Source organism: Aristolochia californica, unplaced genomic scaffold (assembly GCF_029961685.1).
Source record: "Aristolochia californica isolate CCGP_79_NKW_82.1479 unplaced genomic scaffold, dmAriCali1.0.hap1 SCAF_7, whole genome shotgun sequence".
NCBI lineage: Eukaryota > Viridiplantae > Streptophyta > Magnoliopsida > Piperales > Aristolochiaceae > Aristolochia > Aristolochia californica.
The window spans coordinates 34,625,772-34,644,211 of NW_027182268.1; the positions used below are offsets into that span (position 1 = coordinate 34,625,772).

The following is an 18,440-nucleotide window of genomic DNA, read 5'->3' on the forward strand; positions in this document are numbered from 1 at the left end:
ACATGAGGAGAGGTAGCAGCCAGAAAGAGAAACTAAGACAAATTAGCAGCAATGATCACTTCCAACAAGTAGGATTAGAGACCAGATTGAACATGAGGAGAGGTAGCAGCCAGAAAAAGAAACTAAGACAAATTAGCAGCAGTGATCACTTCCAACAAGTAGGATTAGAAACCAGATTGAATATGAGGAGAGGTAGCAGCCAGAAAGAGATCCTCCATTGAAATCATGGCTGCCATCCTAGGTAGGCGATACGATGATCGTCAATTAACTCTTCTAACTTGTAAAAAATGGTTGGATTGTTTACTAGCTTACATTGATAAAAACCTCGATGTCGAATCTATAGATGCGATACTACTGATGTGAATCCCTCATTGTCAAAGAGAAAGTGAAAATCAAAGGAGAAATCAAAGCACTAGATGGAGAAATCATACTTGTTGGTAGGAAAATGAGAGGTGACCGATGACGGGCGAATGGACGGAAAGCGTGGGCAGAGGAGAACGGAGAGCAGGTAAGAGGAGAGTAGAGAGAAAGATCCAAAAGAGTAAAACCATCTAGTGAAACAACAAGTAAAAGTGAATTCACCTTCACTCATTTTTTCACTTGAATGTGTAATTCATTTTCACACCCCATTTACACAACGTACTAATGCTTTTGGGGCCACTTTCCCTAGTGAAATGTGAATTCACTATCACTTACACAGTGTAATAACCAACCTAAAGTCCATGTTTTTCACTTTATTCCTTGTCCATTGGATTCCCCATCTTCCCAACTCATTTTTGTAAACAGACTAGCAGACTTTCGACAACTTTTCCCTTCTTGCATGCCTGTTTCCATTTCATCCCTCCCAACCCTGTTTTACCATTGGCAAGACGAGTTTTTTGATCAACTTGGCATTGTATCATTGTAGTTTGACGTCGTCAGGTCAGTGGCTTGTAGATCCAGTATGAAATCATCGAATCTTCCCTCATTTGTTCTACCTTCTTCCTTATTCATCTTCCATCCTCTCTCCCCATGTAATTTTTATTTGATTTCTAAATTTAACTTAAGAAACATTAATTACATTAATAGATTATTAAAGTATTTATTAATATATTTCATTGCCTTTATAATATTTGGTTTATTGGTATATTCGATTATGAAATAGTGACTGATCATTATATAAAAAGCATTTATAGATTAATCAATATGTAATATGTTGATTATAATAAATAAAAAGAATTAGTAAATAAGCTTAATAAAAGAAATATGTAACTCTAAAATATGCTTTTTTTTCTTTTAATTACTATTAGAGAGTGATCAATAATTATAAAAGACAAGTCTAAAAGAGCGCTCAAGTAGGAGGGGTATTTTTGTAGTTAGAGAAAGTAGTCGGGGTATTTAACTTTGATACGGACATACTATCTCCTCCATCTATTTCCTACACACACAAAAAAAAAAAAAAGGAAATGCGTTTTTTCCCTTCCCACCCACTCTTGGATCTTCATCGTCGCCGACCAAAACCCTTTTAAACCCTAAAATTCAATCTGATCCGTTCAATGCGCAGTGATCTATCCTTCTCTAACGTTTCTGCATCTCACCATCTGGATTGGACGTTAGGTTTTCCAGTTTCTTTCGTTTTTTGCCCCTGTCTAGATCTCTGGCTTTGATCTTCTTGATCTGCTCCCGCGAAAAAACCCAGCGGTTTGATTTGTATCTGTATTCCTGATTCCTTTTGATCCTGCGGTTTGGATCGGTCCAGCGATTTTCTTCACTTCCGAAGACATCGTTCTGAGAAACAAGCGATCGTTCGATTCTTTTGTTTCGAGTAGATCCAAGTCTTTGTTTTTCCGTCTTAATTTTTTCGAGTTTGTGTGTGGTGGAATAATCCAACTTTCCAGTAATCTTGAATACTTTCTTAATTCTCTCACTTATCTGTCCAGCTTTTTGGCTGTCTGAACCATACTAGTCTCATTCAATTGCTGAACTTGAGGTTCTGTTGCTGTATAGATTTCTCATTTAACCGTAATGTGGTGAGCAAGAGGGAAGGGTAGTGCGAGAACTAACTGAGGAAGTATATAAGCATGGGAGACGGCCAAACTGTTGATGTGAAGGTCCAGACACTTCACGGGATTCGTCAAAATCCAACTGTCAATTACCGAATTCAACAGCTTCCTGAGCATGTTAATGTCCAGCATGTCCATCTCCTGGCAGCGGCCGCCATGAGTCTTCCAGGCCAGATCGATGAAATGCATGGAGGGGAGTCACAACATATGGCCGTTCCAGTCCAGGTACCCGTTCAGGTTCCGCTAATACACGTGGTGGATGCGCAACCAATTCAGGTTCATTATATGCAAGACACTGACCATGTGATGGAGGAAGATCAGGATGATGGGGGTGGGCAGGAGGCCATCGATGGAGACCCCTCTGCTTCCGACCCTGCCAGTCTCTCCGACCAAACGCGGAACCAGGGGAATCAGCTCACCCTTTCGTTCCAGGGCGAGGTTTATGTGTTTGATTCCGTTGCCCCTGAGAAGGTGCCCATTTGCCCCCTAATTTACTTTCTAGTAAAAGTTGAAACTCGTTTTTTCGCCTTTAGCTGGCATCTAGTGTTTTTCATGTTTAACCGATTATGCGGAAGGTTTTTGTTGGCACAATCTCAGAATCCATGAGTTTGAGGATTAGCCTTTGCTGCAGATGCTTGGAAGCGTGTCTTCTTATACTTCCATGAATAAGGTGCTGAAGGAAAATTTAGTTCTTTGCCTCATGTTGACACTGAAAAGGGTTGCTTCTGGTAATTCACTTCTTACCATGGTGGAGCACCTTTCAGCCTATAAAAGAAAAGAGTCGTTTTACACTTTCAGTGTAGTTGACCTCAGTTTAGCCGTTTAGGAAAGGACGATTCATGACATTTACTAAAGTTTCTAATTGAATCAGTTTGAAGAGATATTTAAGCTGCATATAAAACAACTTGGTGCTAGTCGATACAAAGGGCAGCTGTAGACACTGGGGCAAACCAAATGACAAGAATACAGTGAGCTAATGAACTGGAATGAGCTCTAATGATGGTAGGGGCATGAAACTTTTTCTTACCTTACATATTCCCCCATTTCTTGCCTAGCAGTTGGGATTACACTGATGTTTGATTTTGTGATGCCATCTCGGATGCTCTTGCATTATCTTATAGTAGAGAAGGCTTACTTTTCCTCTGATGTCTTTTGACATTGTTTCTGATTCCTTTTATGCATTGTAGCACTGAGCAATGTGTGGAAGATGAACTATGAAACTTCATGGGATGCTGAAGTTGGAGGAAATTGAAAGGCCTGTGAGCTAATATCTCTGACTAATCGTTTTTAGTTTCTATGTGACTCAAAGTTTACATAATTCACATTATTTGCATCTTCTGTAAACTTTGTGGGCATACATTGCCTGAAAAGTTTCACATGCTTCATGGGTTTGATCTGCTAGCTATTGAGCAAGGACTAAACACCCTTCTATCAACTTGGGAAAGTATTAAGTTACACCTTGGAGAGCCATGAATATGAGAAAGTCATGACATGTTCTGGTCTGTTGTATACAAAATGGCAGGGTAACCCAAGAGCTTCGTTGCTCTGGCCTTGGCATCTTGTAGGCATATGGTTAAATAGATTGAGATATTTGCATGGCTCTTTGACCTCATATGAAATCATGTTAAGAAGCATTTTAAAGTGCACTATTATGCGCTGCATTGAATCACAATCTTTCCTTTGGTTCATGAATTTCTTTTATGTCTTTCAATATATTGTCATTGGTTACATTTATTATCTTCACTAAAGAGTCACTGGCCCTTGGAATGTGCCTACTGAAGAGAAGTGATGTATTGTAAACAACGTTCCACATTTGAGAACCCCAGGGAGTTTCTGAATGTATTTCTACGTGTTTGGTCTCTTTTTCAAGTAATATTACATACTCATGAACTTCCTTTTAGTAGAATCACAGCACATGAGAGTGGCTTGACGAAGGGCCATTGACTGGCAGTCTAAAAGTGTTCTATGGAGCTTCCAAGAAGAAATTGTTGCATTAATTGGAGTAGTCTTGTTAAGGATGTACACCAAAAGCAGGAGAGTCAAGATCAGAAATAAATATGTCACAGAACAGTTGTCATCTTATTTTGCAGTGTCTCTTTTCAACTGTGTGATGCTTTTTAGAAATTTGGCCTTAAAATATTTTATTTCCCGCCATCTGTTCTGATTTTATCTCTTGAGGCTTAAATGCTCCCCATCCTTGGCAAGACCTTATGGCAAGTCTCCTTGGCTGTGATTCCTTACTGCATCTGAAAAGGGGGGAGCAATAGGAATTCACGGCTAAATCTTCATATTTAGGTAGGTTTATTGAGGTTGTGCTTCTTCAGATATATTTTTTCGGTTACCTTCTTGAAAGACATCAGTTATTTCATGAGACCTTTGATAGGAGACTTGGTGTCACAACAAGACATCAGTTATTTCATGAGACCTTTGATAAGAGTATTGGTGTCAGATTGTTAGCTTACATTATTCCCAGGCACCACCCGTCCCATTGAGGCCCTTCTTACTAGATCTATCTAGTTAAACTTGGATGGAAGCTCAATGGGTATTCTTTTGGGCCCTCAGTTTGTGGGGGAGTTTTCTGCTCTCATGGTGTGGTGATCCTTCTCTCTTGCTTGTTCCTTAGGGTGTTATGGACTTCAACTACCTGAGTTCCTTGCATTGTGATTTGAAGCCTTTTAAAAATTCAGTCATGAATCTTGTAGAAGTTGAAGATGATTCCCAGGTTGTTATAAGTGGGCACAGAAATGATTTTATTTCCCCATGGGGCTTTTCTTAGTTTTTTGTAAATTTGGCATCTTCTCTCTTGTTTTTTTTTAATGCATGGGGTTTTCTTGTCAGCTTGTTTTTGGTGGACTTTATTACATCTTTTCCCCCTCTCTTTAATTAATGTTCATCTATCAAAATGAAAAAAGTTTAGTTAGGTGGAGTACTCATGGGTTCTAAAACTTAGCTAGATCTTGGTTGGAATCCCAGGATCCAGGTCCTCGTCATATTAAAATACAATGGATCACATCCTTTTGACCTCATTTAGATTTTAGTGGGTGTGTCTTGGTCTGTCTAAGTAGTCAAGACAAAATCTGGAATGGATTCAGGTACATGAGTTTGTTTCAACAATGAAGATGTTTAGTCTTTTTTCTTGGGTACAGATATAATTTTTTATAGGTAAAACTCCTAATAATAGAATTCAATGTTGAATGGAAACTTCTTGATAGAGCATCTGTTCAATGACAACATGGGTTATTTATTTATTTGTTGTTAATAATAATAATAATTAATTAATTAATTAATTATTTTGGAGGTGAGGGGTGGAGACTGGTTGTTATGTGAGATATTAGGTTCTAATCTCATGGGGTGTTTGACGATAATAAAAAAATGTTGGCTAGGAACTAGACATTTTTACTACCTTGAAATTTTTAGAGTATACTTGAAAATTATATCACGAATAAAAGGATCTACCCACTAAACATTTTTATTATGTTGAAGTTGAAGAGTATATTAAACAATTATACTCAGGCAATGTATTCACATTTGGCCTATTTTTCTCCATTTCTGGACTATACATTTGGACCTGGACTGATGAATTGAATGGGGCCACTAGATGTTATTTTTTGTGATATAGGCCTTTCATTTGTAGGCCTATTTCTCCGCTTAAGCATTCTAAATGAGAAAATAAGTGAGCTTGTTGTAGATGGTTGATACAAAATCCGTATTACGTTGGTATTGCATACTTTATTTTTACCCGTTGAGGAAACCACAATAAGCAAAGGAATGTCAGAATTGGCAAGGTTAGTTCCAAATGATAAAGTTCAAATGAGGAGAAAAGAGCAACATCACAAGGACAAGGCCCTGATGTTGGTGATGAACCCCATTCCCTGGTGACACTTGAACCCAAGACCTCATATTATAAAACCTGCCCTTGTAGTCATTGAGCCAAATGGCCCAATCCATTGCTTTTTGTTATTAATACTATTTTTCTTTGAGTGGCAGACTAAAAGAGTTTAGCTCCCTTATGTGGTACCAAGTACTACTGAGGCTTTCCATCTTCTTTGGCCATTTCTTTGAGGTACAGAGTGTTAAAATACCATTCCAGGGGTATTTTGGTTATTTGCCACATCATATTTTTCTCTTATGGTATGGCTGTTAGATAGACAATGTCTTATTTTATCTATGGTTCAATTTTCATTCAATTTAGTCATGTATTTTAGAAGATATGTAATTTTGATTATTGAGGGGCATTTTTTGTCTTTTTGTAAAATATCACTTAAACCCTGATTAAAAAGAGGGAGGACATACTTTTCTGGCATTCTCTCCAAGGCAGCAAGGCTGCTCTTCTCCCAGGTCTTCTTTTCTTCTCTTTTCACTTATATTTTCTCCCAAAATCTCATATTTTACATGGTATAAGAGCATTAATGCATATCTTGAGCTGATTTCTTTCAAGTTTGTGGACCTTCTCTCCATTTCCAGCAATCTCCTTGAAGGATTTTCCTAGATTTTTGGACTGGTATGGTAAAAATTTCAATTTTTCCCTTTTTTTGCCTGTCTTAACCTCCTAACTAATGACTACTGCTTCTATTTGATTGATTATTGGGGTTTAGAGGTGTTTGATGATCCCAATTTCAAGAAATTCCTCAAATCTGCCTATTTCATTTACTTTAATGTTTGCTTCATTATTCATATGGCTTGTGTCATCCTGATTTCTTGCAATTAGGTCATTCTTTCATCGATTTATGATCTTAATTGCTGACGTTGATCACTAGTGCCTAGAAATTGAATGAATTGGATGTTGAATTGCCCTAATCGACTTCGGTGTGGGGCCCACTTGATTGTGCAAGCATATAAATTTGGGGAAAATGTTTCTCTTTGGTTGATTAACACTCCAGAGTACTGAATTGTGGTGTTTTATGATATTTAATGGCTGAATCCAGCACACAAGTTCTTGTCTTGAGGACTATTAAATCCGATCACTACGATCTGGTTGAATGGATCGAATTATGTGAATTGGTCTAGATCAGTTTTGATGTATTTGAGGGTTAGAAGAATGACCAAATATATAATAGATCCCTTGAGCCTATTATTGAAGATTGGGTGACAAAAGATAATTTAGTAATGACCTAGTTGATCAATAGTATGGAGTCCAGATTTAGTCATTGGATTTTGAGTTGCAGTATTGCTAAGGCAATGTGGACAACATTGACTTTTATTTTATCTCAAGAAAGTAATTTGTTAAAGATCTATGAATTATATGTAAAATATTTTAATATGAAGCGTGGAGGCAGATCAGCGACAGATTATTTCTTTGAGACGAGAGCAATTCTACAAGAGATTAGTTCATTCCATCCTTTGACTACGAATGTTAAAAATGTTCGTAAAAAAGAAAATCAGATTCAATTAGCTCGATTTTTGGATGGTTTGGGGCCTGAGTATGATGCTATTCGAGTCTAGCTACTGGCCAATGAGGATGTGACCACCCTTGAGCAAGCAGTTAATAGGGTTATTTGAGCTGAAGGTGTGATAGTAAATAAGAATGAGTCTGGTGGAGCTCTCTCTGAAGTAGCTGCTCTTATCCTCCTAGGTATGTTGCTCAAGGGCAGACAAAAAAGGTGTGTAAGATGCAGAAGGTTATTTATGAACTTATACAAAGTCCATTGGCATCGTTTGAAAAGTTTAGTGTTATGGTACTACGGTTTGGGTTCTATAGGAGCCATTGTGATCATTCCATGTTCCCACTTAAAAGGAAGACTGGTATGGTGGTTTTGGTTATCTATGTAGATGACATTGTGTTATCTAGTAATGATCTTAATGGTATTATAGAAGTTAAACAATATTTATCCACACATTTCCAGACAAAGGATCTAGGCTCTCTCAAGTTCTTGGTATTTAAGTTGCTCGTAGTGAGCGAGGTATTATTCTTTCTTAGAGAAAATATATATTAGATATGTTACAAGAGTGTGGTTTATTAGGTGTTAAACCCTTAAACACCCCCATGGAAGTTAATCATAATCTGCATGACACCCAGGATCCTACACAAGGATAAAACTCAATATCGACAGTTAGTAGGTAAATTGATCTATGCTACAGTTACCGGGTCGGATATCTCATTTGTTGTGGGAGTTGTGAGTCTGTTAATGGAAAATCCTCAAAAAGTCCATTTAGAAGCTGCTCTAAGGATTTTAAAGTACTTGAAGGTGCACCTTGAAAAAGTCTCTTGTATACTCAGAATGGGAAAGTTAATGTACTTGGTTATTCTGATGTCGATTATGTTGGTGTAAAATGGATAGACGTTCTAAGTCAAGCTATTGTTGTTTTGTTGGAGGCAACCTGGTAAGCTGGAAAGTAAGAAACAAATAATTGTGGCTAGATCTAGTGCAAAGGCCGAGTATTGTTCTTTTTGAATTTGGTTTTATGTTACCTGACCCTATGGTTATGAATTGTGACAACCAGACAAACATTTTTGTACCAACAACCTTGTATTCCATGATAGAACAAAACATATAGAAGTTGATTGCCACTTCATTAGAGATACGGTTATGCAGGGGAAGTGATAACTCTTTGTGTAAAATCTTCAGATCAGTTGAGAGATAGATTTACCAAGCCTTCGGGAAGACGTGAATATGTATCCATCAGTTACAAGTTGGGGTTGTTCGATATCTACTTTCCAGCTTGAGGAGGAGTGTTAAAATACCAATCCTGGAGTATTTTTGTCATTTCTCACAATACATTTTTCTCTTATAGTATAGCTGTTCGATAGACAATATCTTATTTTATCTATGGTTCAATTTTCATTCATTTTAGACATGTATTTTAGGAGACATGTTTGAGTATTGAGGGGTATTTTTTGTCCTTTTATAAAATATCACTTAAACCCTGATTAAAAAGAGGGAGGACATGCTTTTCTGGCACTCTCTCCAAGGCAGCTAGGCTGCTCTTCTCCTAGGTCTTCTTTTCTTCTCTTTTCACTGCTATTTTGTCCCCAAATCTCGAGAATCAATAAGAGCCTCACAGCTGGAATGGAAACCTTTTCTCTACAGCAGGCATAGCCACATATGTCAAGTCTATTCATAGAGGGTTTGAAACTATTTTTTCTTGTTCTTCTTTGCCCAACAAGCTTTGCTAACTGCTTAAAAAGCTTCCTTTGGCAGGGAAGCAAGCAAGTTTTTAGATTCAATTTCATGAACCAGAAGAAACTGTACATTTGTAACACCATAAAGTTCTGAATAGTAAGTTCATTAAATGCATGAATGGGCATTTCTTGTTTAATGGTTCAATGGTATGGTTCTCATGAACTTCTATGTTCAGGAATTTTCTCATCCCAAAATATGGCAACATTGGTTCTACTTGGTTTCTGTGTTCTCAACCTTTGGCCTGTGCACTGGTATTTGGGCTAGTATTAAGCTGGTCCTGTACTTTTTCCTTGGTATTTTGCATCATGCTTGTGATGCTTTTTAACTAGCTTTTGTTGACTTGGTTGTGTGATTCCTCTCTGGTTGAGCCCTATCCCATTAGTCGCTGCATTGCTATTGGTGATGAAATTTCGATGCATGCCTTGTATGCCATGTCTTCTAGTAATCCTATTTGGAGCGGTTTCCCTTGTCATGGGCTTTGAGAGGAGAACACCCTTGAGGTGTGCTGACTCCATTTGTTGGACGGCTTCTGTGATAGTGGAGCTGGGGCTGACCACCTGAGTTCTGGGAATGGAGCTCTTATATCCTGCCTGATGTAGCTCCTTGCTCTAGTTAAGGCACATTGCTTCCTGTCTTAGATAAATTCCTTCATCTATAAAAGTCACCTATATGGTGTGTCAAAAGGTAAGATTCACCATAGGCCTCCTGACATGTAGTCACTAGATTGAGAACCATTAATATATACTCTCAAATAGCGAAGATGAATCAATAGTCATCTCTTCCCGTGTTGCTCTTTTAGTTGTGAAATTTGGGTGCTCTATGGAGATAATTTGGCATTTGCAGTCACTTCCAGCATCATGTCTTCATATGTTACAACAGCCCATTGAGAAGACAATGAAAATTTTTGGCTGCCTGATTTGGCGGCTATCTGTGGTGAGGACACCCCTTGTGTACCGTCGATTGCACGAGTTTATACTCGAAGACACCAGACTACTACAATACCCACCACGTTGTGGTTGGGGAGTGAGGCATTTAGGACAGATTAGTTGTTATTTTATTTATATGTTCAGCGGCATTTTGGTCTTTAGGGGCATTTTTGACATCAGGGGTATTTTGGTAATTTTGAAATGTCCCACAGGATTTGGGTCTCTATTTAACGCATGATATTTGGAAATTCATTATTATTGATAGAAGTTGAAATTTTCCTCTCCCAACTCTTTCTTCTCTCTTCCCTCCTGCTCTTGGCTCCCTTCTTCCCTCCCTCTTTCTCTCTTCCTCCTCTTCTTCCTCTCTCCTTCTATTTTCTCTCCTCTCCCTCACGGCAGCAGCACACACCATGCACATCCCGCATCAATCTGTTTTTGTTGTGCTTTGAGGCCTTTGGAAGGAGAGAAACTTTGCATCTTTCTAGCTCACTCACATCAGGTTGCTAGAGTGATTGAGAAACTTATCCATCATACATTGCTCAAAGCCAGTATATTGCACGAATTCCATCATTTCTGGAGCTCTCTGGTTAAAGATGGTTGGAAAATGGTGGCAACTTATGCTGTCTATAGATTGGAGGATGTCTATGCTTGGGACCCTTTTTTATGAGATTGTTGAGATTCTTTCTCAGCTTTGTGTTTTGTGGGAGCATATTTCTAAGGAAGCCAATTAGTTGGCTGTTCTTCTTGCTCAAGAAGTTGATCTGCATCTTGTTGTCAATGACTCTCTTCCAGTTGTCCCCAACCAACAGTTGTGCTTTTCTTCATTTTATGTTAGTTGTTAGCTACGTTTTCCTTTTATAAGTTAGCTTTTGTTTTGTTTTTTCCTTCTTTGCAAGCTCTATCGTACCATCTTCTTCTTTAATGGAATATTTCCAACTGTAAGAGAGAGAGAGGAGAGAGAGAGAGAGAGAGAGAGAGAGAGAGAGAGGACATTAAGGTCCCGATCTGTCTGTCCTACTCTTCACCATTTGGCTTTTGCTGACCCTACCAATGCTGAGTTTCTATCCGTTTTGGAAGGGGTCCTGTCCTATTTGGCCCTCTTATTTTGAAACTTCTCCCCATTAGACAAAATGCCATGGCAGCTGCTCTTTGTCCTGTAATTTCATTCTAACAAAACTGTATTGTGCTGTTTTGAGAACCTAATTCAGTGATTTGACCAAGTTCCAATTTTCTCGGGCAGGTTCAAGCAGTGCTTTTGCTACTAGGTGGACGAGAAGTACCTCCTAGCACACCTGTTCCAATGCAACAAAATAATAGGGTATCATGAATTTCCAGTGTTTGTTGGTTGTGAATCTGAAAGCTGCTTGTTATATTTGTTGTTGTAACTTTTTTAAGGTAACCTCCTAATCACTGAAGCATTCAACCAGGTAGAATTAGCAGATGTGCCACAACGCATGACCATGCCTCAGAGAGTTGCATCATTGCTCAGATTCCGTGAGAAGCGAAAAGAGAGGAACTTTGATAAGAAAATCCGCTACAATGTTCGTAAAGAGGTAGCCCTTAGGTATGAGTGCACAAATTCTCCCTTTATTTCCTTGTCTTTTTGCTTTTCCACTTCTGGATGTTAGAATTTGTTTGGATCTTTCATATACTAGTTTGACTGTAGAGAAGAGGTGGTTGGCTCCATATCAGACGCATCTGAGTTCCTGTTGGTTTTTTTATTCTGTATTATCTCCCTCACCATAGCTTGCTGCACACGTGCAGAACAGTGCACATGGATGTGTTTAGGTTGAACATCTGAAATGGAATATGGCATGTATAAAAAACCTAGCCTGCCTATTGGGAGCTTCTAAGCTCGGTCATTAGTAGTCTCTCAGCATGTTTACAGATTCTGCTCTCTTTTTGGTCTCAGCATGAGAGTCAGTGACAGAGATTATGCATGATCGTTTCTAGGTCTGTTTTATATAAATTACCTTGTCTTGTTTCTCAATCCGAGGGCCTCGTATATGTCTATGATAGTTGAAGAAAAGCCTACTTGATGCATAACTTGTAAATTTTCCATGTGAGTAAACGTTATAAAGTCATCCTATTTGACGAATGGAATTGTTCTTGGATCTATGGTATACTTGAGATCAAAGGTAAACTAGGAAATTGTGGGATCTGTTCTCAGTTCGTGCATTTAACCTCCATATTCTATGTTCCATAAATGGAGGGTGGGGAAAGTATAATTGAGTTATTTCCATTTCATGCGTATCTCCACTAATTTACTGATTAAATGTTTTTTTGAAGCTGTGATGAGATAATCACATGAGCTCTTTTGAATATGGAGAACATGATTATACATATTGCCAAGATATCTTGCATCTCAGGTTTTAAGAATCCCAGGACAAGATCAATGGGTCTGATTTGGGCAGATCCCTTATTCTGTCCTCAAAATGCAATTTCAGGCAGTTACCTAAATTTACTGCCTGAAATTTTCTATTCTAGCCATTAAAGGGAGATTGACAGGTGGGGAGGGATCGCTCCGCTTTGTCTCCATTTCTGGCAATGATACAGGGGGAGGGACCACTGGCCTCATTTTTTTTTTTCCCGCCAGAAAGGGGAGGGCTGAGGCCCCTCCCCCTTTTTGTTTTTGATGGGAGATTGATGGGAAGGGGACCCTGCCTCTCCCCTTTTCTTTCCAGGGAGGGGAAATCCCATTAGAAACAAAGGAGGAGGGGCCTTCACTCACATTTTTCTGAATTGGAAAAACTGGGGAGGGCATCTGCCCCTGCTCTCTCTGTGATGGAAAAATAGGGGAGGGAAGAGGCTCCTAATTTTGTCTGAGATCTTGCCAATATGGCACTTGATATCTAAGATTGGATTTTTGGGTTTCCTGTACCTGTATGTGAAACCCCTCTTGCTCTCCCTATTCAAACTACCCCTCCAACACAAAAAGTGTCTTTTTTTTTCCTCTTATCTGTTTCATGTTTATTGTAGGATGCAACGACACAAGGGTCAGTTTACATCAGCTAAATCACAGTCTTCAGAAGAACCAGCATCATCGGCATCAAGCTGGGAAAATAATCCCATGCGTTGGGGTTCTGAGGATAATGGTGCCCAGACACCTCAGACACCACAAGAGTCTGTGTAAGCTTTGTTAAGTTTTGTAGTCTTGTTCTTTTCTGTAGGTATGCAACTAAGTTTGTTTATCCTTTCATATAATGAGTCTAATAAGCATTTGGTGCTGTGTTTAGTCAAATGAAGTGTAATGATGATAATTTATGTTGCTTCAGCTGTATCCACTTCTGAGACAAAAAATTTGGAGCATATTCTTCATTTGCTTGGAGAGTATGTTTGTGTTGCTTTCCAGGCTATTTCTTTACCTAACCATTTCTCCACTCCTCATACTTGCTATGTTCCTGATTTTCTGGGTTAAATCTCAGAAACATGCACGTGCTGTGGGTCAAATGCCTTACTTAATGGCACTATCCAGTCTCTGGTGTCTATTGGTGTGATGCGTTTGATTTAAGCCACAGGTTTTCAACACATTGTTCTCAGAAGGAGAAAAAGGATCAGCTGATAACGAGAGTAACTATAGGTGCCTTTGGAAGGTCTATGAAGTGGATTGTGTATTTTACTAAGAGATTTCAGTTTTTTTGTGAATCAAATCTTGTTCATAACTTGCCATTGCTTATTAATACTTGACCTTTTCTTTTCTTTCTGTCTCTTACACAAACACATGCATACGCACCTTATTTATTACCTCTTTTCTGGCAACTCTGCAGAAGTGCTCTGATCTTATTTTTCTAAACCTTATTATTTCTCTTTTTTTGTGTTATTCTTTGTCATTCTTTAATTAACTACTTGCATCTCAAATCAGTAGTTATACTATACTCTCTTTTTCATCAATGGTTGGTTTTTGCAAGGCTATGCTTTAATGATTTTGGTTGGTTTCATTTCTAAAGTAATGATTGAACAGATCTTGCCGTCACTGTGGAACAAGTGAAAAGTCTACTCCAATGATGCGTCGTGGACCAGCGGGACCAAGAACTTTGTGCAATGCCTGTGGACTTATGTGGGCTAATAAAGTGAGATGGAATTTCTTCTTTTGGTGTTTACTGATGTTATTGTCTTTTTTTTTCTACACAGCTTATTTCAACTTACACTGCTATTTTTGAAATTGAGATGTACTTGGTATGTTGTAAATTACCTTTGGACTTTTTTTGTTGTATGGAACATATGGCTGTTGAGCTCTGGAACGAGCTTTTTCTTAACGCAAAAAACCAACATGATGAAAATGTCTTAGGGCTTTTAAGTATTCAAGCCTTTATCATGTATCTCACAATGTGTATGGGTTCAAATATCTTCCTGTTTGCCTATTAATGCTTTCAAGATTTGCAGGGGACATTGCGGGACCTCTCAAAGAATACACCCTTACCGGCAGCACCAAATCCTCCGATCAACCCAACTGAGGTGGTAAGCTATGTTGTATTTGTAATTTGAAATGTAAAACGTTGCACTACCTGAAATCTCTTGAAAGCTGCTCAATACTCAGATAATCATCTTTTCTTGTGGTTCTCACATGATGACTGGGCTTGAATGGGATATTGTCCTTGTTTTTTTTTTTTTTTTTTTTTTCGAAGAGGATTCAGAAGCAAAATAAAGGAAAGTGAAAACAATTTTCAAACTGCCAATAACCTTTAATGTTCTTTGCAGAATGAGGTTGTGGACGTTCGTGATGCACAACAAAGCTCCGAACTAGTAGGTGTTTCCATGCAATCTAATGTAAATGGTCACGAGCAATCACAGCCAACTTCATGACGTCTGCCCTGATTTGTGGCCAATATAGAGGATGTCAGTCCCCCTTTTGTTGGGAAGAACCATCCTTCTTTTATATTATATATACATGTAACAGTGGATCACTGGCAGATTTTTTTTTTTTTATCCTTCTATCCTTTTATCCTTTTATGGTCCTTGAATTTTGGAGGTTGGACCGAGTTGGTAAGGATTCTATTTCTTACAAATCCTGTCTATACACAATGTAATTGGCTTTTGGCTCTGGTAGTGCCATCATCTGTAAGTGAATTGTATTTTATTATGCTGGGTAAAATGTGTTAAAATCCGTTAGTGCCCTCTGTAAGTAGGGAGGGAAAAAAAATTACAAATGTAATATATTTTACGCCATTTTAGGCATAACGCGAGGGAATGTGAATTCTGAGGGGTCGAGTTCTGAATTCACTTTCCCTCTATTAATTATGTCTGGTTGTCGGGAGGGTTGTCAAACAAAATATTTGTGGAAAAAAAATTTCTGCTCTCTCGCCTTTGTAACTGTTATCCGGTGCTCTCTCTTCCTCTCACTGTCTCTAGCACCGACTACCTTTGGCGATATCTTTTGAAGTGATTTTGGTGGATTTAGTTAATAATTTGTTGCAGGGAGAGAGGGAAGTGATTCGGTTTTTCGGCTCTTGTTGGAAGAGGCAAAGTTTAGGGGAGGCCGGACTTTCTTGAACAGCTTCGGATGATTTTAGTTTTTTTTTTTAATTGTTGCTGTAAGGCTTGTTTGAATTGGTTTCCGTGGCAGTTTTGTCGGAGTTTATCTGCTTTTTGATTTTTTTTCCCGGAGGGTTCGTTGTTTTTCATTCTTTATTAATCTAGGGAGAGGTTTTCTCTTTTTTGTTTAGTTTCCTTTCTTTGGTAATGGGCTAAGGAGGATGGCATATTCTGGCTTTCCATTTCTTTGCTACTGTTTCATTTCTTCCGGCTCGATTTCCTCTCTTTACCTTCTTGTTGTGTTTAAACTAAAAGAACCTCCTTTTTAATTTGTCTTACGTGTGTCAATAAGAAATTTTGTTAACGTGAAAGCTGGGAGTGATCAGAATGTAATTCTACTTCTTTTTTATATGTATGTTTTTCTAGTGGTGGTGATGTTAAAGATGATGTGGATATTCAAAGAAGTACTCACCCTAGTATAATATGTAAGAGTACCGTATTTTTGAGATGTATTAATAATTCAGATATGGTAAAATTATTATTTTAATATTTTAATCTCTATAATAAAATTCCACATGTGTATGGGATAATAAATAAATATAAAATTAAAATAAATCAATTTTTAGATACTTTGATTCAGATTTAATGATTAATTAAAAGTTAAAAAGGTTAAGGAATAATCGTTTGTGAATATAAATATGTTGAATTTATTATTTGAAATATATGTTTCTTTATTTTGGGATAAATCTTGTACCAATTTCACAAAAAGACACGAAAATCCCAAATCCAGTTTCCGTCGGCGCAACTTTCTGGTCCCTCTCCGAAGACGTGCCTGATTTTTTTATTTTTTTTTTGCTTTAAATCCTACTCCCAGTTGCCCCTTCCGAAGATGGACTCGCCGTTCCGTGGACTCCGGGATCTCAATTGCTGGGCGAGCAGAGGATGCTGTTGAGGCCGCCGGATTAAGCTGCTCCGGGCGAGCTCAGCCAATCATAATCTCCTGTAAATTAGTGCAGCGCAGCGTCGGGAATGGGTGAGCTGAATCTCGAGTCTGCTGCGCTTTTTCTGCTCCTCGCCGTCCTACTGCGTTTTTGCTATCTGGCCCTATCCAAGAGCCAAGGTGCTCTCCCTCCCGGTCCCAGGCCCTGGCCACTGGTAGGCAACCTCTTGCACCTGAGCAGGAAAGGACCCCACGTCGACCTAGCCAAATTGGCGCACACCTATGGCCCCATCCTCTCCCTCCGCTTAGGAACCGAGCTCTTGGTCGTGGCCTCGTCTCCGTCCATGGCCGCACAAGTCCTCAAGACCCACGATCGAGTCCTCTCTGCCCGCTTCGTGCCTCATACTTTCCGGGTGAAAGACTACCTTGAGTACTCTCTCGGCTGGGCAGACTCATGTGATGAGATTTGGAAGTCCTTCCGAACATTTTGCAAGACGGAGCTGTTCTCTTCGAAGACATTAGGCTTGCAAACCAGTTTGAGGGAAGAGAAGGTGTCTCAATTAGTTCTGTCTGCTTTGGACAGAGAAGGGAAAGAGGTAGAAATTGGTGAATTGGTTTTTGAGACCGCCCTGAATGTGCTCAGCGGCTCTATTTTCTCTCGAGATATCTTTACTTGGGCAGAAACGGACCAGGTGTTGGGGCTGAAGAGCCTCATCTCTAGACTCATGGAAATGGCCGTTGTTCCTAATCTCTCTGATATCTATCCACTTCTCGGTGCTCTTGATATCCAAGGTTTGAATCGGGAAGCTACGAAACATTATCATAGAATGAATCAAATTTGGGAGACCCTTATTCAGGAGAAGAAGCTCGAGAAAAGTTCCAGTCCCAAGTCCGATTTCTTGAGCATCCTGCTCGACGCTGGGTTCAGTGATCTCCAGCTTAAAGCGTTTTTCACGGTTAGTTGAACCTTCAAAAAGATTAGCCAATTCTCATTGATAGTCACAAAATTTTATACCTTTGTGTGCCTATTGTCTGCATTTCTGCAGGACATGTTCGTTGCCGGTACTGATACAACAACTCGGACAACAGAGTGGACGTTCTCAGAGATCATCAGAAACCCAGAAGTTATGGCTAGAGTTAGAGATGAACTGCAAAGGGTAGTCGGAGAAAGAATCAAGGGAGAGAATATTGTCAAAGAGAGGCACCTTGTTCACCTCCGCTACCTACATGCCTGTATAAAAGAGTCACTGAGGTTGCACCCTCCTGTCCCACTTTTAGTACCTCGCCGAGCACTTGAAAATTGCAAGGTAATGAATTATGTGATACCGAAGGGTTGCAGAGTGATGGTGAATCTTTGGGCAATTGGGAGAGATCCAGAAATATGGAAAGATCCTCTGAAGTTCATGCCAGAGAGGTTTCTTGACTCAGGTTTGGATTTCAAAGGGAATGACTTTGAGTTCACTCCTTTCGGTGCGGGAAGGAGAATTTGCCCTGGGTTGCCATTGGCTTCCGTGCTTGTCACACTCAATATTGCCTCTTTAATCCACTCTCTCGATTGGTCACTTCCGCCTGGACTGACTCTTGAAGAGCTTGACACGGCAGAGAAAATTGGGCTGACTCTGGCGAAGGAGAAGCCCCTCGTACTCGTTCCAAGAGTTGCTTAAAATGTGAGTTTAATAGAAGCCATGTAACCAACCGTGTGGATGGCTGTGTAATGTTGTTGGAAAACAAATGCATTCTCACAAAACTTAAATAAACCTAAATTAAATGTGGTTCCAATGCATACCTTTTATCGATCGGCTTTATCAATTAGATAAATAATAATAATAATAATAATAATAATTAAATAATACCTCTTTCAGGTCGGAAGGGTGTATTCATTGTTTTTGCCTCTTATAATGCATAAGATACTGACAAGATACAATGAACCTTTTTGCTT

At 39.0% G+C, this 18,440-nt stretch overlaps 2 protein-coding genes across 3 annotated transcripts; both read left to right on the forward strand.

The window, feature by feature from the left end:
• The first annotated feature begins 1,615 nt into the window (after positions 1–1,615).
• Positions 1,616–15,286, forward strand: LOC137936545 (GATA transcription factor 28-like). Of its 2 annotated transcripts, none has more exons than XM_068781290.1 (7): positions 1,616–2,513; positions 11,330–11,407; positions 11,517–11,653; positions 13,069–13,218; positions 14,051–14,159; positions 14,473–14,544; positions 14,788–15,286. In XM_068781290.1, the coding sequence occupies exons 1-7, from the start codon at positions 2,061–2,063 to the stop codon at positions 14,890–14,892; spliced, it is 1,104 nt and encodes a 367-aa protein (XP_068637391.1). In that variant the 5' UTR covers positions 1,616–2,060; the 3' UTR covers positions 14,893–15,286. The 2 variants fall into 2 exon arrangements, with proteins under 2 accessions (XP_068637391.1, XP_068637390.1); XM_068781289.1 differs by having other exon boundaries at positions 14,473–14,547; positions 14,788–15,283.
• A 1,127-nt stretch (positions 15,287–16,413) lies between these two features.
• On the forward strand, positions 16,414–18,268 carry LOC137936967 ((S)-N-methylcoclaurine 3'-hydroxylase isozyme 1-like). Its single transcript, XM_068781952.1, has 2 exons — positions 16,414–17,457; positions 17,548–18,268. The coding sequence occupies exons 1-2, from the start codon at positions 16,591–16,593 to the stop codon at positions 18,163–18,165; spliced, it is 1,485 nt and encodes a 494-aa protein (XP_068638053.1). The 5' UTR covers positions 16,414–16,590; the 3' UTR covers positions 18,166–18,268.
• Positions 18,269–18,440: the final 172 nt, after the last annotated feature.